This window comes from Protomyctophum parallelum (assembly GCF_964188405.1).
Source record: "Protomyctophum parallelum genome assembly, chromosome: 9".
Lineage (NCBI taxonomy): Eukaryota > Metazoa > Chordata > Actinopteri > Myctophiformes > Myctophidae > Protomyctophum > Protomyctophum parallelum.
Genome location: NC_139706.1, coordinates 26,305,310 through 26,328,263, shown reverse-complemented (window position 1 = coordinate 26,328,263; position 22,954 = coordinate 26,305,310). Strand labels below are relative to the sequence as shown.

General features: G+C 40.1%; 3 protein-coding genes across 3 annotated transcripts; 2 read left to right on the top strand and 1 right to left on the bottom strand.

Moving 5' to 3' along the window:
- Positions 1-1,034: 1,034 nt before the first annotated feature.
- LOC310864504 (adenine phosphoribosyltransferase) lies at positions 1,035-2,981 on the top strand (the record flags this gene model as incomplete). Its single annotated transcript, XM_083773192.1, has 5 exons — positions 1,035-1,157; positions 1,389-1,482; positions 2,027-2,173; positions 2,602-2,697; positions 2,830-2,981. The coding sequence occupies 5 exons, from the start codon at positions 1,035-1,037 to the stop codon at positions 2,979-2,981; spliced, it is 612 nt and encodes a 203-aa protein (XP_083629318.1).
- A 1,677-nt stretch (positions 2,982-4,658) lies between these two features.
- On the bottom strand, positions 4,659-9,221 carry LOC310864699 (ras-related protein Rab-34-like). Its single transcript, XM_083773405.1, has 11 exons — positions 9,124-9,221; positions 8,508-8,629; positions 8,305-8,396; positions 8,101-8,166; positions 7,255-7,356; positions 6,973-7,037; positions 6,392-6,443; positions 6,224-6,305; positions 5,783-5,873; positions 5,507-5,614; positions 4,659-5,406 (listed from the first exon to the last, which is right to left on the bottom strand). The coding sequence occupies exons 2-11, from the start codon at positions 8,580-8,582 to the stop codon at positions 5,339-5,341; spliced, it is 801 nt and encodes a 266-aa protein (XP_083629531.1). The 5' UTR covers positions 8,583-8,629; positions 9,124-9,221; the 3' UTR covers positions 4,659-5,338.
- Positions 9,222-11,884: 2,663 nt separating this feature from the next.
- Positions 11,885-17,654, top strand: tlcd1 (TLC domain containing 1). The gene is made up of 4 exons (XM_083773406.1): positions 11,885-12,521; positions 13,521-13,603; positions 15,967-16,049; positions 16,255-17,654. The coding sequence occupies exons 1-4, from the start codon at positions 12,316-12,318 to the stop codon at positions 16,654-16,656; spliced, it is 774 nt and encodes a 257-aa protein (XP_083629532.1). The 5' UTR covers positions 11,885-12,315; the 3' UTR covers positions 16,657-17,654.
- The last annotated feature ends 5,300 nt before the right edge of the window (positions 17,655-22,954 follow it).

The window sequence follows — 22,954 nt, the reverse complement described above, 5'->3', positions numbered from 1 at the left end:
TAAAATGGGCCACCCATTTCATTTATTATCAGAACACTGAAGCAACATTATAGATGTACGTGGTGACGAGCGCAACCCGGGTTGCAGCCCATTTAATGAAAATGGGACACAATATTTCTTCTCTACGTTACTGGGATGGTTGAGAGCCCCCCCCCCCCCCCCCCCCAATTGCCAAATAAAAAAAATATGTGACAGTTGATGACAAAAGCTGTATAGGGCCTAAACTATTTTATTTTATTATGTAAATGTAACTCAAACCTATTGAAAACAGTCCATATTAATCATATAAACCCAATTTAGTGTCATGCATTGCATTTTCTTAGTTTTCCAGGTTAGTTACCAAAAAGGCTGCCTATATAAAATTACAAGTAGGCCTACAACTGCTAAGACAGTTGGCTCTCCTTACTTTGTATTAAGAGCTGCAAATATCAAAACATTATTTTAATTCAGTGGTTTTACTCCCTATATAAATAGAAACACTCCTTGCCCTGGGGATAATAAAGTGACACATTTTGATAATAATGTTGCCATCCCAGCAGGGTCGTGAACATTGTCATTTATTGTCTTCATTTATAATGGTGCCTCCATGTTAGTGCTTACTGTAGATCTTCCCTGTCTTCTATGGTGCTTATGGTGCATGCCTGTCATATTGTTACTTCCTAGTTCCTAGGGTGCGTCCCTGTCATCTGGTGCTTCCTATAGTGCTTCCCTGTGTCATTTATGGTGCACTGGGGTCTCTGGACCCAGAAACATGTAATGTACTGGTTGGATTTGCATCAGAATGTCACACTATAAATTGAGCAGTGGAATCCATTATGCTTGATGGTAAACTTGTGCTGGAAAGCCTCTCCAACGCTTGTGTGTGTGTGTGTGTGTGTGTGTGTGTGTGTGTGTGTGTGTGTGTGTGTGTGTGTGGAGGGGCATCCCCCCCTAAACCACCACCACCATTGGAACCTGATATGTGTAGCAAGCTGATTCACTGTACAGACCCCAGACCACTCACTCTCAACTGTGCAGACAACTGTTGCTGGAGAATGGACGCGCTGGCTGTTCCAACAGACAGGACTAAAGGATGGTATCTTTCACTAATGGCACCCAACACAAAAGGACCAAAGTTTGCTTGGTTAGACCCATCAAGACTCTACTGTAATTCCCAGGTATTTGAATTAATTAATTGTTGGCAGGTTGTGGTATCTTTTCAAACAATCTCTGTATTCATTCTTCATTTATTGTGTAACTATATTTGCCACTGTGAACACATTTTGTGAACAATAGTTTGGTTGTAGTATTATAAGTTATAACCTAGACTGTAATGCATAGATGCAGTGCCACGCAAATTGACGCAATCTCATATTTTTGCATTCATACTGGCTTTGTACTTGACCCAGGGTCTAGCAGACTGTGTGAAAGACCTGCTCAGTCCATTTCAGAGTGACACCATTGACCTGGTAGCTGGCATAGATGCAATGGGATTCATCCTTGGTAATAACCTATAGTAACCTTACAGTACTGCAGATTGTATTTTGTGGGGTCTTAGAAGTGGGTCTCTTGCAAAAGTGCACACTAAGTTTATTTAAAGAAACACCCATGCTATGGATAGAGCAGGAAACCTAACCCCCTGGCAGAGACATGGTTACACATATGGTTACACATATACATACATTGCTACACTATAAAACTTATTTGTGAATACTAGTTTACCAATCTGTTAATGTCAGAATAACAGAGCCTCTTCTATTGAGTGAGACATTTAGATAATGTGGTATAGAAGAGTATTACCACTACTGGTTGACAAGTGGTACTGCCTAAAAGTCTAAATCAGTATATCCCCTGAGCAAGCAGGCATATAATTTATACTCTCTAAGTCTAACACATGGAAGTTACAGATTGCAGCTTTAAGTCATATTATTGTTGATAACACTAGACATTCGTTATGTATCATATTTTTATATTATGTATCATAGCATGACAATGTGTGGATTTCGGTACATAATTTTAAATACACTTCTTACTCGGCTACTTCCAGGAGCCTCTGTTGCCACCATGCTGGGAAAGGGCTTTCTGGCTATCCGCAAAGCTGGACACCTGTGTATACAAACTGAAAGTCAGCAATACTGTGACTACTCGGGCAGAGAAAAGACATTGGAAGTACGACTGGATGTGTTAAAACCAGGTAAATTGTCACATACTGTTAACTATTGATTAAGAGCATCTGCTAAATACCTAAATTGTAATTTTTTAATTGTGAGTTGTATTGTTGCAAGGGTGGACGTATTTTCTCACTATAGTAAAAATGTTCCCACTCCCAGCATTTAGTAAATGTTTAGACAATAGCAAATTTGTGAAAGGTGGGATACGCCATCAAAGACTGACAAGCTTATAAAATATCAAATGGGTTCTACTTTTTTGTTTCTACATTTTATAAATAGTTCAAATGGAATCATGGTGGTCCTTCATTGTTTCTCCCACGATTTCCTATGATATAATGCCCCCCAGTGCTGGTTGGACTGGAAGTGTTTTATCGCCCCTCTCCTGCCAGTGCGGGCACTGTGAATTAAAGGTTCAAAAGAAATGAGTACACCATGTTTCCCTTTCCTGAAGGACTCAGGGTTCTAATAGTTGACCAATGGATAGAGACTGGAGGGACTATGAAAGCAGCGATTAAACTCGTCGAAAAGCAGGGAGCCAAAGTTGTAGGTCAGTAGTTCTAAACTAACAGCTTGTGACATGAACCAGTGACTTTGTGAATCATACTTTATTATATATTTAATCACACATTATTTTAAAGTTAATGATTATTATTTTATCACACTGGTGACTGGACTACAGGTGTAGCTGCTGTCGCCATTGAAAACACAGAGGGAGGAAAGTGGATTAAGGACAATTACAAATACTCTCACTGCATCCCAGGAGACCTTCAGAGCCAAATTGATCAACAGCATCTAGACTCCTTCAAAAGCTTCAACCTTCAAAATGTCTGATATTTTATAATCATTGAACGAGTTGTCATAGTGATGTCTTTAATTGTTTGGGAAATAATATACCAAATTCTTATTATTTCCAATAGTAAGACTGTACTGTTAACTTAAATAAGCCTATAATAAGCTTGTGATGGACATTTCCACCAATATTTTAATTTTGCTACGGACATGCAAAACAAGTGATCAATAATATTACCAGAATCGCCTATCTCTAAATGTATACCAATGGACTCCTGGTGTGCCATAGTGTCTACCACTGCGCTACACATTTTAAAACAAGCAACTTATTACAAAAAAATAAGAAGGGGGGGTGATGTCAGGGTTAAAGTGGTTAATACTTGTGGCTATAAAAACCTGGAGACTTGGATGTTATCCACTGTATGCTGGCAGGTGGCCGTCCTGAGGGCTATTGTGGTATATTTTAACCCAGGGAGAGTGACTTCTCTCCACCGCATAAATACTCATAATACTAAAATACAAAACAGCATCAGGCGGCCCTCCGGCCTGGGAGAGTGGCACACACACAACCAGATATTTCATTGGGTCTTTATACTAACTAACAGTACATATGTCGATGTGGGCTTGGTCAGTGACACCCTCAAATGGTCAAACATCTCCATATTAGGTATGGTCACAAAGGAAGCTAGTAGGTGTCCTAACAGGCTCCAAGCAACACCAGACCATCTATTGTTACATCTTACATACCGGTACTTGTGCACAGAGTAAAATTATTGTGTTTTCCGAGCTCTTCCGATTGATTTTAAAATTATTTTACTTGTTTATAAATCCCTAAATGGTCTTGCACCTTCTTACCTCTGTGACTGCCTAGTGCCTACCTAGATATGTTCCTAACCGCCCCCCTCAGGTCCACCACTGCTGGCCTGCTTGAAGTGCCTAAAAAATATCTGCGTTCCTACTCTGTCCTGACTGATTTGCTGCATGTTATTTTTTATTTTCTTCTATGTTTTTGTACTTTTATTTTGTTCTTTGCCATTGTTTTATCATCACTATTTGCTTGTGTTTTATTGCTATTTTTATGTTGTCCTGTGTAGCACTTTGAGCTGCATTTATGTATGAAAGGTGCTATATAAATAAGGTAGATAGGGAAGATGAAGAGAAGAGTTGTGTAATTTCAACAGAAATGTTTAAAGTATTTTGTTATATTGAAAGAAAAAGGGATGTTGACATGTGATATGTGCCATGATTTATAACAGCCACTAGATGGCAATGATGATGACTATATACTACTGCTATATCTAGACCAGTGGTTCCCAAACTTTTTCATGTCAAGGACCCCCAAATTGACACCAATTAGCCCGGCGCCCCCCCATTTGAAAACATATGCCAGGGATGGCTGCTAGAGCCAGGGACGGCTCTAGCAGTGATTCTCAACCCGTTTAATTTCAAGGACCCCCAGTTTGACACGCATTAGTCTACGGACCTCCATTTAATGACATTTCTATCTCTGGGTCCCCCAACTCAGAGTGTACAAATGGAACCAACGTGTCCATTTGTACACTCTGAGTTAGACCCATAAGGGTTCATTTGGTTACTATCATTTAGCTGGGGACCCCGAGGGGCACCTTTTCTAGTTTGACCTCCTTTGCTGGACTTTGAGCATTTTTCAGAATAAGATCACTTTATAGAATGTACATCAGACTGCATGGAAATTTGGAACATAATTTATATGAAAGTTTATTCATTTAAAAATAGAAAAGATACATTTTAATTACAGTTCTTACTTCTTAGTCAGATTTACTATAATTTGAGGTTTGTCACTTGTTTATGTACCAAAAGTAATAGAACCAGAAATTACTCAAGAATTATCTGTAAAGCATACAATACATTTAAAACTGTCAATGTTGGAACTAGCTAGTATACACGAGGCATCTATGGTCTTATTTTAATACAATGAACATTAACATAATCAACCATGAAAAAAATAGAATATAAGGCTAGTCACAGAGCATTGTTGTGCAAAAAAGTAAAACTGCAATATAATGAAATACAGTTAGGATAAGAACGCATCCACATGTGCATGTCAACTTGAAAACATCCACAATTGTCAGGTATTGTCAGTAGCCTACCAATGTAGTGATTTATTTTGAAAATTGGAACTTTTAAAGGCTGTGTCATGACTAGGCCCTAAAATGAGCCACACCACAGGAATCCACATCCAATTGCTCAACACTCAGAGGGCCAGGAAAAACTCTTCCTGCTCAGCTGCTCTAGACTTTACAGCAAAACCCAATGTCTCAGAAAGTGGCTATGAATTCAGTTTTTCCAGAGCTTGTTCTCGTTTCTGTAAAGTACCTGTGATTTAAAGTCCAACATTTTGAAGGATTTAACATCCATTCTCACTGACAACAGTTTGCTTGTTTCTTCTTTGATGTAGCTTGCTGATGACTTGGACCGCTGTTAATTCCTGAAGCAAATTAAAAGTTTGGAATCAGACTCGTGTCAAATCTTATGTCTAATTGTTTGAATAATTACAAGAAAACAGAAAGCATTATATGTATACTCACTGACAATGTCCCCAATGTTTCTCGTTCCACTTTTCTCTAACTCAGCAATAACGTTTGCCTCAAATGTCAATGATGCAACACGGAAGAAAAACTCCTTGACATTTTCTCCTTCATCAATATGAAAAGAAACATTGTGATCACTGGTTAAATACAGCCGACATCCATTTAGATCCACACAAAACATGCAAAAATATTGTTATACTGCCAGAGATCAATTAAAGTATTCTATGATACATCATACACTGAGAAATATATCTATATGACTCATTCCCTCACCTGTCAATGATGACAGAGCCCAATACTCTGCCTTGATTTCCTGTGCCATTTTAATGGCATCCTGTTCAATCTGAGAGTACTGTGCAGCAGACTAGAAAATGAAAGTGTTCCATGTAAAAAGCATTATATCTAACTTGAACACACATAATTTAAGAAAATTGTATGAATTGCCATGGACGAGGACTGTCCAAGTATCCAACATCTGACATTCTACCACAAATACTTTGGGTCTAGTTAGGGAGGAGCAAATGCATTCCTGTGGCAATTGAGTTTGAAAACTTTGACTTGATACTAGCAACTACTGTCCAATCCAATAGAATTAAGTCATATTTATCCATCACTTAACGGCACAATGTGTCAAATGAAATCCACAGGCATACACAGGTCGATACTGCTTTCCCTCTGTTGATTTTTGGGATAGTGTGCATACACAATACATACACTTAAGTCTTTCTTTGTGCCAACCAGAAAAAGCTGAACACTGGTGGGGTCATTCTCTTTCAAAGCATCTTCAAGCCACTGCCTGTTAACAACAACAACAAAAGTGTCTCCAAGAGCACAAAAGTGTTTAAAGTCTAAAATGTTTTTTTCTCAAGACATAAAACCTACCTTGTATGGCCTAAGGATGCCACATCATTCACATCAAACACAATAATCACAGCTGCAATGAGAGAACAAACAACTGTTAAAGTGAGGATACATTGCATCTATACATTTGTGTTATATAAAGCCATAGTTGATTAGTTGTCCAAGTGCAAAGTATTTTTTCAATGCATTGCAAATCTTGATAAAAGGGACATGCTCTAGCCAGTTTATTATAGTCCAAACAGTGGCAGAGGATCAGGAGGTAGAGCAGCCTTCTGGAAATAGAAAGAAAGTCCCTAGCTGGTTCAATCCCTGGTTCCTCTAGGGTTCACACCATGGCGAGGTGTCCCTGAGCAAGTCACTGAAGCCCCAATTGCTCCCTGTGCTATCATTTGGAGCAACACACTTTACCCAGGATGGGTAAAATGCAGAAAAGTATTTTCCCTTATAACCCTTTTTATACGTTTAAAATCCTGTCCTGTAATTCCTTCTCAGTCAGAAAAATGCGGCATCAGTGTTGGAACTGCTGTCATAATCTTTCATACTATTATTTTATTTGTTTTTGCTCTAAAACTCGCTCACACAAAAGGTTTGATATATGGTACCCTGGGCTCCTCTGTAGTATGTAGAAGCAATGCACTTGAATCTCTCTTGGCCTGCAGTGTCCCACCTGTAAAGCACAAGAGGCATTTGGCCCAATTTATACGTCTTTCCACGTAGGTGTCGCACGGCAAAAATAACCAATCTACATGCTCACAACAAGTCGCTTTGCGACCTGTTGCTTTTTGATCTGGTATTTTTGCCATATATCACACCATTGTGCGATGGAGTATAAATAAAACATAATGCTGAACTTGAGAACTTAATAGAGAACAAAGATAACTTACAACTGTAGACTGAAGGGCACTCCAAGCACCTCAAACCGCTCCATCTCAAAGTCAACACCAATTGTCGCCTTGTAGTTTTTATCAAAAGCATCCTTACAAAACCTAACAATGAAATACCATATAAGGACATTGTATAAATCATTTAAAAAAAAGGGTAGATCTTAAAGTCCCGCACACCTGAAGTAATTTCTTCATTTACTTGTCTCTCTATTTAACATAATGAATAGGGGCAGTGTGTACTTGAAATTGTGAACATCCACACTGATGAACGATCATTTTCTGTAAAAAACTAGGATCCTAATGAAAGCCTGACAGCGCATCGCAGGTTTGAGTCCCAATCCCGACAAACTAAGCTGTGTGTCCTTTGTGTGGCCTTTTTTAGTCTACTCTGAAGAAGGCTCTGCCGAAACGCATCAGCGTTCTCAAATAAACATGAGAAATTGCATCTGAGCCAGTCTTTCATCTTTTATTTTGGAGTGAACCTTTTTCCATTTAGTTGGTTTATTAGTCAAGTTATTTTCAAAGCTGAGCACCCACTGCCTTAAACAAAATGCAGTTTCCAGAGGAAACGCACCAGTTTTTTCTTTCTGCTGTGTGTCACTCCCCGTCTCTCTCTCCTTGTTTCATGGCCGTCTCCATTTAATCAATAAAAAGGCAAATAACAATAATATATATATTATATAAACATGTTGAACATGAAGTCCTGTAAATTCGGATAATTTTATCACTGTCATTGTTATAGTTTGTGATAGTACTTTTTACTTGAGCTAGCAGAACAGTAAAACAATATTTAGAGTTATCATTCTTGGTGTGAACAGTACTTGACAGAATCTGAGTTCTGCTTACCTATTAATTAGGCAGGTTTTCCCAACAGCCAAGTCACCAACAACAATGACCTTGGAAATTCTAAAGCTACACAAGGAAAAAGTGAGATGGTAAAATTAAACAACCACCCAATTACACAATATCGATGCAACACTATTGTAAAGGTAATCCGTCTCTAGGTCACCATTCTCTATTATGAGACACATTTAAGGCCTCTTAACTCACCCTACTGTGCCAGTACGTTGCTCTTGACAAGCAGTCTTCATTTTGTTGTTGAATTCATCTTTGGTGTGAAGAGCAGCCTCTTTACTGAAACACTAGTAGAAACAGAGTAGGCTATAATGCATTTGGAGGGCTGCTCGGTGGACACATGCACAGCACCAGGGGTCAACACATGACAGTATGGTGCTTGGTATTAAATGCTTTACCTGAGGAAGTTGGGCAATGATTCGGTCCCTTCGAACTGGAGGAAGTACACTCATAGCTGAGATACGTACAGACATGAGGTCCTCAAGCAATTGTTAATCAGAGAGACATGTAGTAGCCTATACTGTGTGGGGGAGAGAGAATTTAATGTATTGCATTAAAATGTAATTTAATTTAATTAATTTAAATGAGAGCGTGCTGCGTATCTGGCAGCAGCTGAGAACAAATAAATGCAGGACCACATGCAGTTGCAGAGCCAATCAGGTACTGGTCATCTGTCTTGAGAGATGATGATCATCCACTCGGATCTATTTTAATCCTATTGTTCAAGAAATCTCTGTTAATTAATTGCTATAAGTTGCTTTGGCCCACAAATTAACAACAATGCTAGTGTGGTTCCATTTATAAGTAACCGAAGATATAACCACCGCAATTACAAGTCAACACAAGTTTATAAATTGGCTTGGCTATATATTAGCTAAGTTAGAATGTCTCCTATTCTGTCTTCTAGCAATCATTCTAGCCTGTCCTATATTTCGTATGATATAACTAAGAAGCATACTTGTGCTGTGCGTCTTATTCAACATTAGATAATAGAGTACTAGAGTGCGAACTTACAATCGGATGATACGTTGCAAAAACACGATCTACGGAAATGAAGGAAAATGCAGGCGTCTGTGTCGGGTCGGGACAGCTGAGTCAGTTTGGGATTTTTCCATTCAGGAATTTGGGATGAGTTGAGTCTATCCCATAGCCTGGGGGTTGGACGGCCGCGATGGCTGTAAGTGGCTGGTTGGCTGTCGTGGCAACCGCTAGTTTATAAGTAACGGTTGCCACGACAGCCATCTCTTACAGCTATCGATATATCAGTACTTGTAGGCTACGTCTCTAAATGTTATGATGAATTGAACATGGTGGACCCTATTGTAAACAAGTGTAATGCTTTATCTATGTCCTCCACAGTTAACAGTTTTGTATTGAGTTGTGCCTGAAATGTAGGCTACTGTAATTCTCCAATCTGTTAATAAATTCTTCAATCAATCACTTGAGTTTTATTGAACCAGAGACTATTAAAAGGTATAATATATATATATATATATATATATATATGCATATATTAAAATAAAAAATAAATCATCATATATAATATTATGAAAACAATGTTTGTTCCCTAGTATTAACCCGCCACCGACTAAAACCAATCATTGTCGGAACTTCCCTCTGGGCGATGGGCTGTAGACTTTACTTTTGGAAGAGACGCCCGTAGATTGAAAGGATTTAAGGCAAACAGCATTTTAGCAACTTTAGTTTGTGGATGGATACAAGATACAACATAGCCTACCGGTACATGGCAATGACACTGATGTCAAATCATTTGTGGGGGTTGGTACTGGTAGATCATGTTAAGCTGGTCATTTTAAAAGTAGCTCTCAAGTCAAAAACGTTTGGGCACCCCTGCAGGTGAGATTTATAACTTGTTACATGTAACATGACATCTCACCTCATTTAACAACAAAAATATAATACAAATAGGAAAGTAATCAGAAATATAACGCATGCAACAGCCTCTTGTTTTCCAAAATAAAAGCTTTACAGTTGAAATGATCAATTATTTAATGGTGGCCTAATTTTGAAAAGGATACAGGATAGGTGGGCACTTATAGGGTCATCTGAGGATTCGGGCACTATCTTTTTGAGAAGTTTGGGTACCAGGAAAGGTGGGCACAAGAAAAACTGGGCACTAGGGAAATGTGCATACAAGGAAGAGTGCACACTTTGGGGTTGAGAAGAGTGGGCACTAGGGAAATATGGGCACCATGAAAACGTATTTGACCATTTTCTCAATTTGTTCCATTTTTAACAGTACTATTATTTTTGACAAATACACTATTTTTTAATGTTTCTTTTTTTGTGGCTTTCGCCTTTATTTTATATTTTTATGGAGGGGCAGACAGTAGGCTGACAGGAAATGGGGAGAGAGATGGGGGGGAAGACATGCAGTAAGGCCGTCGGGATCAGGAGTCGAACCCTCAGCACACTGCCAGACTGGATTACCAACCAAGGTGCCTGGACCGCTGAGCCATGGCCCAGGCCGACACATACACTCTTGTGCACTTTATTGCACTTTGTTCGTTGAGTTGTGGGTTAAATACCACTTACAAACAACAAAGCAGCATGCTACTGTATGTAAAGTTAAAAAACTAAAAAAACCTAATTCAGGTGCCCAATCTTCCTGGAGCCCAGATTTCCCAAGTGCCTACTCTTCCAGGTCTTCCTTGTGCCCAAATGTCGCTAGTGCCCACTCTTCTCCAACTCTAAGTGCCCACATTTCCCTAGTGCTCAGAATGTTTGTGCCAGCTTTACCGTTACCCTTTGAAATTCAGTTTCAGCTCAACCCAGCTGATTTCTGCCCGCAAGGGGCGCAGACTCCGCAGAGCAGATAGGTGGTTAGTTGTCTTTCTCAACACTTGGGCAGGCCTGTAATCGAACCTGAAACAACTGGGAACACTCAAATCCCAATTCCCCAGGCAGGCTCTCACCATTCAGCATACATGTTGGGGACCCATACTAAACATTTCTAACATAAAACGTTGGTGTACTCAACATGTCCGGGTTCACATTCTGGCTACTAGACTAATTTAATATAAAGGAATTATGAATTATATCGAAAATGTAGCCTAATATGTACAAGTATGCCCAAATATGGGGTGGTGTGATGTCAGAACAGGCCAGCTCCATATATGGACATGGACAGGGGCCCTGTCCCGGGCAGCTGTCTTTTTGTGGCGGGTCTGGACAACTGTGGGTCCGACCGACTTGACACTGGGCATAGCATTTATAGTTAGATTATTATTATTATTATTATAGGCTAGGAGTAGCAGTAGGCCTAGTAGTTGTATCCTCCCTCTCTTTACGACCAGAGGCCAGCTATGGGGAGTGGGGACTCTGGAGTGAGTTGAACTTGTGTGCTGTCAGTGTTTATGCTGAAGTTGGAATATGTCTTTGATCTAAAGAAAGAGAGCGTTGTCCATCTAAACATTTTGATGTCATTCGTATTTACCATTTGTCACTGCCAATTTATGACCAATACAATTTCGAAAATAGGCCTAAACTTAAACTTAAACATTTTAAACTTAAAATGTAATGGAGGTATCACAATAGAACATTACTGGATGTACACAATCAATGTTGTTTGATAATAATAATATGGGCGTGTATAAGTATTGATATACTTACCACAACATCAGATTCTATTTGTCAGATGTGATTTGTTGTTTTCAGTAAAATGACACCTCCTCTGGCTGTCTTCAAGCGGGCCACCGCCCACAGCACCTCTGTACCACTCCCCCTACTACAGTAGTTCAGCCACAGTTGTCTAGCAGCAGGCTGAGTGAGCAGCAACACGCTCCAAATGAAAGGAGGAAGGAAGGCATGCGTGATCATCAAGGCTAACCACGCCGGAATGAGTTGATCCTGAGAGCCCCTGGAAGCAGTGGAGAGAGAAGTTGGAGAAGTGAGAAAAGCCATAATCTGTTGGAGACTAGCCCAGTGAAAGGAGGAGTAGGCTACGAGAGACAGTGATTGAGAGAGAGGGGTGGAGAGGGCCAGGCAGCAACCCCCACCCTTGACAAACCCCTGGATCCAAACAGTTAAGACTTCCATCAAGCGTAGCCTACTCTCTGTGAACCAGCCTTCGAAAAGTGACAGGAGTTCCAGATAGAAGTGTTAAATAGTCACACACGGACCAAAGAAAGCAAGAAGAGAAACAACAGCAGAACGGTAGTGTGAAAAAGAAAGTGGGAGGAGAGGATGGAGGCCCTGCTTCCTGTACTGCAGAACCGGCCCGGCCTGTCGGTTGTGGTATGTGCGCTGCTGTTTAGGGTGGCACACCGGCTGCTTCAGAACCTCCCGGTGCCCAAACTAGTGCAACAGGATGAATTTCGCCTGTGGAAGTGGAGAAATCTGTCCGTTTCCCTGATACATTCCCTGCTCACTGGGACATGGGCTGTGAGCTGGTAAGTACACTGGGACACCATTGTTCATTCACAGTGGATCCACATGATGTGTATTGTAGCCATGGGTAGGGTGTGTGTGTGTGGAGCCGTGATGACAGTCCATGGCGGCAGGGAAGGAGCTAGAGCTTGTTCAGACAGGGAGCAGGGAGGGGATATGCATTGCATTGTAAGCTACTTGTTGAGTTTCATTTCAGTTTAGTTTACAATGTATTATGATTATGGTGTGTTCTGGCCAACTCCTGAGGATTAAAAAGAAGGTAGGATCATAGGCAACACCCCAAATTCAAACAGTGGCTGCAGGCCTAATAAATGTTACTCAACATGTGAGCAATGCAAACATTTGTTGTGTAATGAAAGGTAGCTTCCACGAGACTCCCGCCAAGAGGGACACACCAAAACATTTTAAATGCATAACTTACAAGGATTTTCTTTCTTTATTTTACGTTTAAGTAGCACACATTACTATGACTATGTTTACCCAGTTTTGGTGTCTTTAGCCCCAGAGGAGGTTGAAGGCTATACTCGTTTAAATCATAACCCTGATCATGTTGTTCAGGCAGGAAGCGGGCAGAACAGGACAAACCTGTTGAGAGCTCTGTTGTGAAATAATTTAGAAAAACGATTTTCTGTAGATTGGATGGGGTGGAGACTTTCTTTCATCTAGAGCCAAGCTTTATTTGATGGTTACTGGGGCATTATAGGCAGTTAGGCACAGGGTAATAAAAATGTTTAATTTTCATAATGACTTATGTAAAGTAACATCGGAATACACACACACACACACACACACACGGTACATGTTCAAGGCCCTACAAGGCCACATGTAGGAACTAAAATAATAGATTACTTTAGGTGCCCCATCCCTCCATTATGAGTAAGGACAAACATTTTAAGTCAAGTGGATGGCAGAGTTCACACAACAACTATAATGGATACAATGGTGAACAGTGTGAAGGAAATAAACCCATGTACTGTACTGATAATGTGTCCCCTCTCCAGTGTGTTGATTTGGCCAGAGTTGCTGCAAAACATCCACTCTTACTACACTCCTGGGGCCTACCTACTCATCTGTGTCTCATCAGGTCAGTGTCCAGGTCATGAACAACATTTTACTGAAAGGAAAACGAAAAACATGCAATTACTTTTTTTGTACACAATGTGTACAAAAATGGTCATACCATTGGTCATACCATTAAGGACCGTGATCTTTCAAATAACATTTTGTTTCTTGTCAGAAATTGATTGATTGAATACTTTTAACAGTTTGCAGAAAAAAAGCACAGGAAAGAACAGTTTAATACAAGCCTATATTGGGCTTGTTTACTTTGGGTTCCTTTATACGCTAAGCTAAGCTAGATAAAAAAAATGTACGTCCATTGTCTCACTCTCCCTATGGAGAGAGGTAATTGCAGCAATGTCTTAACTACAATAAAGATGGTGGCGCAGAGTCCAATCTGCGAATGTCATTGTCAAGTCAAGTATGCAGACAGCTCGTGAGTGCCTGTGCCAAGCATCTGATGGTCTAATACTATATTTCTAGCACAAAGTATGTGGAAGTAGTTAGATGCCAAAAAAGTAGCTGTAGAGAACTAAGGGTATATTAATTAAAATAGTCCCAGATTGAAACTTTTATGCGAGACTCATGCACAAAATGTCAACCTTGAAGATGTCTTGGCAGTGTGAGTGTGAGCGGGCCTCTGATGTCTGTCTCATTCAGCCATAACATATAAGGAGTTCCCAATGCAGCTATGGCCAAATATGGCATTTGTTGTCTAAATTCAATGTGTCGTCATAGCATCTGCCACAAACAAATCAGTCGGCTCCATATATGGGCACAAATGGGGGCATGGACATCTACTGATAAGATCACTGATCTCCATATACAGTATGAGCATAAAAAGGACCAGGACTGACAGAGAGATTCAGTTGTCCAGAGCAACATATCTGACCGCTATATGCCCAATTGCCCATATGCAGTGGGGTTTTGATCGTAGCACGGGGTACCACGGTGCGGGGAAGTGTTGGGTCTCGTTAGGATTTTAACGGTTCCGGGTCCCTCTTAATGAGTCCGGTTCCTAACAGTTCTCTTAGCGGTTCCTATATATTGAGGGCTGCTAGCCCCTCCTATAGCCAGCGTTTGTCCACAAACTTTGTCCTACACAAACATTAAATTCCAATTGACAATGAATGGAGAATTTTACCTCAAAGTATCTGAGCAAATGGACTGTGTCTATTTTACGTCATGATGATGTACAATGATAAAAGAGCGGCCAGTAGAATTTCTACTTATAATGTGATCCCCTAGCATGATTACTAGGCTACAGCAAAAATAAATTTATTAGAAATTATACAACTATTGTTTCAACTTGGTCACATATTTTGTTGAGCATGGGTTGGGTGCCTTGGGTCGGACTTAGCCCTGAAACATGACTGATACTCATAATCATGACAGTCATGCAGCAACTAACGCCTGTTTTTTGGGACCGCTACATTTACAGACAAACATATGCATAAATGTTCAGATTTCATAAATAAAGTACTCGCCACGGATGTTAGAACTTTGCTGCATTCCGTTAGAGTTTTGCTGTGTTGTTTAATAAAAAGCATTTTTATCCGAGCGCCCCGGCTATTTTTCTCAAACGGGGTGCATTCGGAAAATCCACAGTTGCACACCAGGAGCGCACTCGCCTATTAGTTTGTATTGGCAGTGCGGTCAGTGTGACTGTATCGAACACACCCATTGTATCGGAGTGCAACACACCTCCCAACCGATAGTTGAAAGCCTATGGCGGAAAAAACAGCTTGGATAAAAATGTTTTTATTAAACCATGCGGAATGCAGCGAAATTACGGAATGCAGCAAACCAGACCCGGTTCCGAGTCCCGCACAGATACGGTATGGTAGAATGCGTCCCCCTAGATTCACGACGCGCCAAGCAGAAGCATAGCATCTGGTTGGGCAACTCGGGGGGTGTGTGTGTGTGTGTGTGTGAGATTTATGAGCATCTGTTTGTAACCATGAAGACACAAATCTGTGGAGATAATACCATAACAACATCAAACAAACATTATTTCCACAGGGACAAACCATGTCAGATAGTGGAGATCAGATTGCTGATAATCATAATGGCTTGTTTGTCTGTCGAGTGTCCTGGTTGAATGGTACAGTACATGCTGCTCACATTGGAGAGACTTACAGTATACTGTCAAATCAATTGTGTTAATAATCTTGTAGCACAGGAAGGGATGATGAAGAATGACCCACAGGCATGCCAACAATTTAGCAATCATCTGTTAAGCAGTGCTGTAGTTGTGTGATTGGTTAAGCTAAAAAAAAGTGCAAATTGTGATTACATCATCTTTTATTATTGTACTGAATTAATCTATCATAGTACACACCAGTGAGAAATATGACTAATATATTTATTTGTTTCTTCTGCTTGCAGGATACTTTTTGCAAGACGCTGGTGACATTATCTTAACTGGACACATAAAAGCATCATGGGAATTCTTAGTGCACCATGCATTGGTAATATGCATAATATGCACTGGCCTTATTGTCTTTTCAACAGCATTATGGTGGTTGCATTGCTGGTTTTGAGTTTTCACAGTTAATATTTTAAAGCACTTTTGTATTCATATTTCACTAAAGTAAATGTTTTTCCTGTCATGCATATTTGCTTATGTTATACCTAACTCTTCATTTCATGTCTCTTTCCCTTTTCACCATGTAGGTGCTCTGGTGCTTCCTGTATACTCTCTACATGCATCGGTATGTGGCAGGTACTGTAATAGCTCTCTTTGTAGAAGTCAACAGTGTCACCCTGCACCTGAGACTGCTGTTTAAGCTAGCAGGGGCGCAGTCCTCTCCTGTGTACCGATTCAACAAAGGACTCAACCTCTTTACCTATGTTTTCTTCCGTCTGAGTGCTCAGTTCTACCTAACCTGGTATATCATTCACAATTACTCCTGGTTGGACCATGGTGGTTACTTATTTTGTACCATGATGATGATGAACACAATGATCCTAATCTACTTCTACCGTCTGCTACGAGCTGACTTTTTCCCAAGGAGCAAGGCCCATGTGGTACGGAATGGAGCCGGCAATAACAACACAAAGTTTCTAAATGACTGAATGGACCTTTACAGACATTGCCATAATGTATTTTTGGAGATGCTTTTTTTGTTTCCTTTGGTCTGTTCAGACTGATACTGTTATTCTCATGCCAACATTGCTTCCTTGTGTCACTGTACACAAAAACAGCCACTCGCTTGCAACAACTTGGTAGAACAAGCTACAGCCAGTGGAAGAGGGACTGTGGTACTGTATGTCCTTAACTGATCTGTCTCTTTATAACGCATTATTAGTTCTGACAAAGTAACAGAAAATACATGCTGTTTGGACACATTCAACTAATACACAATAGACATTTATAAATGCAATTTACAATTGCTATAGATTTGTCTCAATGATAATTGAATATGTGCTGGACAAAGGTGTTCTAACTGCCAGTTACCATCTAATTGTTTCATGGATTATGCAGCCAGGAGGGTGATATACTGAAATAACTAGCAGTACAATCAGTACTTTTGATCAAATGTAATTCCTTTATTTTTGTCCTTTTTTAGAGTAATTTGGAAATGGATGATTATGAATTGCATTTCTTATACATTTCATACATTCCATAAATGTTGAGTACTGAAATAATTTAAAATCTGAGAATCAGTACATTTCATTTACACCGAAATGTTTTATTTTATCAATTTAGCATAACAAAGAATGTGTGTGTTGCAGTGGCCTTATTGTACCAAGTGCCTTTCAAAAATGACGAGTTTTACTCCAAATAGAATTCAAAAATATATTGGCTTCGAAATTATTTTCCTTTTTCTCTTAAACAAGGTATGACTACTCACAGCCAGCATATCTTTTTGTATATTTACCCAAAACTGAACACGTTTTTATAATTGAAAGCAATGTGAAGCCAAATGCATCCGACTGTGACCACCAGTTATCCTGTGTTGAAATGTAATACGCCCCATGTTCTGGATTGTTGAAATAAGTAATGAATGATTGTTTTTGCTTAATCTTGAAAGTTTATAATGTTCAATAAAATGTTTTTGTCATAGACTCAAGCATTTTTGATATTGAGTTTACAATCTTGTGTCTGCATGCATAATATGCTCGCGCCAAAACATGCACACCCCGGGTCAAATCCGGTCATCTCGGAATGGTCGCCACCAGATATTCCTAAACGTAACCTCAGTAAAACTATGGAACGCGTGTGTCGAATTTGAAGTCGGTGGGGCGAATGGTTCTCGAGTTACGTGCATTACAGCCGTACGCATGTACAGACAGACGTACAGAGACATGGTGCATTTATAGATGAGATATATAACACAACACAATAAAATTATGTACAGTCTTGCTAGTAAAAACATTTCAAGACAAAAGTCAAGTAAAAAACTAAAAACGAAGCATGACAATCCATGCATCTGGAACAGTCTGCCCTTGCGGATTAGGTCTGCTCGCTCCTTGGGAGCTTTCAAGTCCTCTCTTAAAACTATTTTTTTCTCCATGGCATTTGATTCTTAATTCTAATTTTTGGTTTTGCTCTATTGTACTACAACATGTGTAATTTGTTGCTCTTGTTTGTGTTGTTATACCTTGCTATTTTTGTCTTATTTTTCTTTTACCTGATCCTGTACAGCACTTTGGTTGACCCTTGGTCTTTGTAAATGTGCTTTATAAATAAAGTTTGATTTGATTTGATTAAATTACATTCCATGATTATTCAGTTAAGATAAAATTAGTCAGTTAAAAATTAGGGTTACTAGACCGGTGACCGGCTGTAGAGCACTGAGTCGGTAACGATGGAAGTTGGAGATCCATGCCCCACCCGGCTATGCAATACCTGTGTCAGAGTACCCGGTCCACCCATCTGTCTGTGTCCCTTTTATGCCCATATATGGAAATTTCTGTATCTGTCTCTCTGTGTCCCTTTATTCCTATGGAGTTCTGTGTCAGGCATGCCCAAATATGGAGTGTTGTGATGTCAGAACAGGCCAGCTCCATATTTGGACCCTGGGCAAAGTGGCAGGGGCCCTCTCCAGAGCCCTGGCAGAGGCCTTTTATGGCAGTACTGGACAACCGTGGGTCCGACCGACTCGACAGACACTGGGCACTGCACTCCCTGTGGGGGTGTGAAATGCATGTTTCAAATTTGAAGTCGGTGTGACGAACGGTTCTCAAGTTACGTGCATTACAGCCGTACACACGTACGTACATATACAGACAGAGACGTGGTGCATTTCTAGATAGATATTGAAAACTAGCCTTATCTCAGTTCTGCATACCGCATTTGTTCTGGGTTTTTGTTTAACCATGTGACGCCTGCCTGGTAGCGTGACGATGATCTCACATAATGTATTTGTGACAAACAGACAAACTGGTTGTTTACTATGACAAAAATTCATAAGTAACTCACTAAATTGCATTCCATTTCCAACCTCTCCTCTACAGAGCCATCTCTCAGTCTCAGTACACTACCCTCTGCCTCACATCCAACAGTGCAGTGCAAGCCTTGCAGCTTTATTCTGAGCTATTTGAAGCTTAAACGATAGCCGATCTACAATCTCACAACGCCTCTCTTGTAGATGGGCTATTTTCAGAGAAGAAAGAGCTTTGGTGTAAAAGGAAAAAAGAGCAGATCAAGTACAGAGTCAAAGGTCAAGTCTCTAAGTATTGAGGGTTTAAGCCAAGGGGACAAAGTAATCAAACTTCAAGTCTATGAAGCTATCTATGAAAAAGTTTAATCTGCAACACAATTTTATGTCCTCAGGCCTTCAGGAGGCTGCAACCCTGTACTGGCATAAGCCAGTTGGATGGCCTCCACAATCCACCGGGAAAGCCGTACTTTAGTAATAGGCTTTCCTTTAGCTCCGGCAATCACAAATACCCATACCCTTCCTGAAGGGAGATGTCTTGGTCATGCACAGTCTCAATATTTCATATCAATGGTCTTTTGTCAGGTGTGTGCTGTGAACAACAAGTGTGACTCAGACTTTAGTTTTTAGACATTACCAAATTTAACCAGACAAGGAAGGTAAAAAATATATATACAAGGAACACTGAACAATTATACTCTGGGAAATGCTCAGATTAAAAACCTATGGAAACAATAAAGTTCCTTTAAGGACAGTTCCGTGAGTGCTATTCTCTTGTTTAACAGGTTCTTCCCAGACAGTGCACCTGATATAATGCTCAGAGACAATTAAGATGAATTGCAGCTGTGCCTGCTTCCTTGATTTAGATGCTTGGTGACAACGAACCTATGGTTCAAGAGTTATAAATCAAAACGTGGGCTGTTATAGCGCCACCATGAGGCCGACCGATATAATGGGGGAACATAGGGCTGAGGGAACATAGGCATGACCCCGAAGCGGGAATTCACCAGTTTTTTCCCCATCTTATCCATCTTATCTTAATAAGTACCTGAGAAAGAATTGTACCTGGGACCTCTGTAGTCCTAGGCGGGCTCACTAAACAATTCATCTATCCATAATCTTATTATTCTTATATGTGTGAGCTCCAAATGAGGGCAGCTGGGTGAGAGGGTCATCGAAAGGATGACAGAGGCCCAAATATTGGCCACAATGTATCTACTATCGCCACAGGATAATGACACACCACCAGATGACAGCAAAACCTCATGTGAAGAAAAGACCATAAGGAGCTGGCTCTGTTGAGTTCATAGCTTGCAGTACATCCATACACCACTTGGGGATGGTAGGGTATATGCTTCAAGGAAAGAAAACATCCTCAGGCTCATCCCACCACTAAATAAAATGATCTTTCATAGGTGAAAACTTTCTACATAAATTGCCAATGTGTGTGAGTGTGCGTACGTGCCTGCCTGCCTGCGTGCCACTGCCTGCCTGCGTGCGCGCACGTGTGTGCGCTATAAATAATGTGACAATCTATTCTATGCTGTCAGTATACTGTATAATATACAGTACCATTCTGATACAATGTCTCAGGCCCAATTTTCTTTTCCTTTTACCATTACAAATGGTAACCCATATGGACAACTAGCCTAGGATATAATTTATAATTTGCAAAGATGGAATTTGTAAAGAAGATCTCAGTAACAAAATAGCATCTAATTTCAGAGGGAAATGTAACACGATGCTCTTCAGTTTCATTGTAACTTCACAGAGGTTCTTTTGTAATAGTTCAGCTTTCACACAGGCGTCAAAGGCTGAGAACCCAAGCTTTTGTCCTGGTATATGATTCTTTGTTTTTCTTTTTATCACCGATACTAGTGTATTATTATCATGCAAACTTGACGCTGCATCACATAAACATTTCAGCTGAAAATCAGTATTCTCTTTGACTTGTGAGAAAGTTATATGCATTTGGCTTTACGGCCCTGAATTATTGAGAATGAAACCAACAGAGTTTTAACACCATAAGAACAGCTTTATATGCCATGGTTGTATCTCTGTAGTAGCAGAAAGGTGAAACATTGTTGTGTTTGTGTCCAAAAACAAGTACGTGCCTTACTCCTAACATCATGGTGACTGGAAGGAACCTTTGTGCTTGAATTGTATTGATCATCACCATGACAGCTTTCCCCTGAAGCCTTTAAGAAAAGGCAACCTTTAATTGACAGAAATACTGTGGGTTGAGACTTGAGAACCAGCTAGTGCCAAAATGTAATTCAAACAATAATAGGTCTGGAGAGGGAGTAGTGGGAGTAGTATGGGTTATATTATACATTATAACCCATAATAGTCAAAGTTGTGTATTTTAGTGTACAGAACATGTTTCACTGTATGCCCCTTATTGAGTCCAAGCAGCCCGCAGGCAACAGTGTTATGCAATCATACACAGAGAGCAGACTATGACAGTGGTAGCACATTTCTTTATTTAATCATGCCAATGACAAAGCATGCATGGCTCATCACGTGATAAACAAATCAAATAAGTTTACATTATGAAAAGCATATCTTTATAGTCAGTCTATTAGGCTACAGTAGGCTACATCTACAAATAGCATGTCAGTAATGCTGATAAAGGGCTTATGTTAGTCTACTGAATATTGACCAATGCTGCTGAAGAGAAATATTTTTACTTCCGGCTGCCGGGCACGGCTAAACAAATAACTTTGGGGCAGGCCCGTCTAGAGTTTAAATGGACAGGGATCAGTCAAAAGGGAGACATCCAAGAGGAAGGATGGATGGGGAAGGATCAACATATGGAATGTCAGAACAGGTCCTGACATATACTAATATTGATGACATGAGAGATCTCCATGTATGGGCTTAATTGCGACAGCAAATCGCATTTACTATGACATCAGGGATCTCCATTGATTGATTGATTGAAATCTTTATTAACAGTTTGTAGAATTTACAGTACATTTTAAGCACAAACTCAATGCAAAGACTGTCAACTGTTAGTGGACGACCCAATTAAGCATTACACTTGTTTACAACAGGGTCCACATTGTTCAATTCATCAAAACATTTAAAGACATACAAATAGACATTTCTCTGTAGGTAAAGAACAGAACAGGAATTCATCATATGGGAAGCAAAAAAGGGAAAAGATACAATATACAGTGAAAATGGGGGGGGGGGGGGGGGATTCAGATTTTACAGAGGCCAGTTTCGAAATGCAGCCATCCGTAGGTGCCCTTTGAGAGCGGTTTTGAAGGAGTCAAGGGATTCACATGTCTTAATGACTGTTGGTAGGGCGTTCCACATTTTGGTGGCATAGGAGCGAAAATAATTTAGTCCCTTGTTTGTGCCGAATCTGGGTTGTACATGGTTTGTTGCACTCCCTCTGGTGTTGTGGGTGTGGACTTCGTTTACATTAAGGAAGTATTTAGACAGGTACATGGGTATCTTGGTGGTGTATCGAATCTTGTGGACCAGACCCATTGCAAGATGCTGTACTCTGTCGTCGACCCTAAGCCATCCCAGCCTGTCAAAGTGGGCAGGGGTGAGGTGTCACGAGACCTGGGCACTATATATGCACTATATTTTGAGTGATACACTGACTGGAAATGCACGATTCCATAGTTAACTGCGACCTTTGGTCACAATAATCTTTTCTATATTTTCTGTACTATAATTTTTATGATGATGTTGTGTTTCGTCAAATAAACTGTTACATTTTCCTACATTTGCCCTTTTGTGTTGCTCAAAGGGTAATCAAATGACAGTTCATCTATCTATTGTTAGGTAGTGCTTTCATAATAATAATAATATTGTGAAAGTAGAAATATTCAGTAAACTATAAAAAGACTACTCTATTCTACTGCCATCTAGTGTTCACTCTTGTCACACACTGTTTCTTTGGGAGTAGTGGATAACTCACCCCGAAAGTAGAGACATCTCACCTTATATATGAATAGAGAAGACACCCG

Coding starts and splice junctions, on each gene's coding strand:
- LOC310864699 (XM_083773405.1), bottom strand. CDS start 8,582: ATGTCTGTACGTATCTCAGCTATGAGTGTACTTCCTCCAGTTCGAAGG. Junction 6,444..6,972: donor ATACTACAGAGGAGCCCAGG/GTACCATATATC, acceptor CTCTCATTGCAG/CTGTGATTATTGTGTTTGAT. Junction 6,306..6,391: donor GCATCCTTAGGCCATACAAG/GTAGGTTTTATG, acceptor TGTTGTTAACAG/GCAGTGGCTTGAAGATGCTT.
- tlcd1 (XM_083773406.1), top strand. CDS start 12,316: ATGGAGGCCCTGCTTCCTGTACTGCAGAACCGGCCCGGCCTGTCGGTT. Junction 13,604..15,966: donor ACTCATCTGTGTCTCATCAG/GTCAGTGTCCAG, acceptor TTCTGCTTGCAG/GATACTTTTTGCAAGACGCT. Junction 16,050..16,254: donor TCTTAGTGCACCATGCATTG/GTAATATGCATA, acceptor TTCACCATGTAG/GTGCTCTGGTGCTTCCTGTA.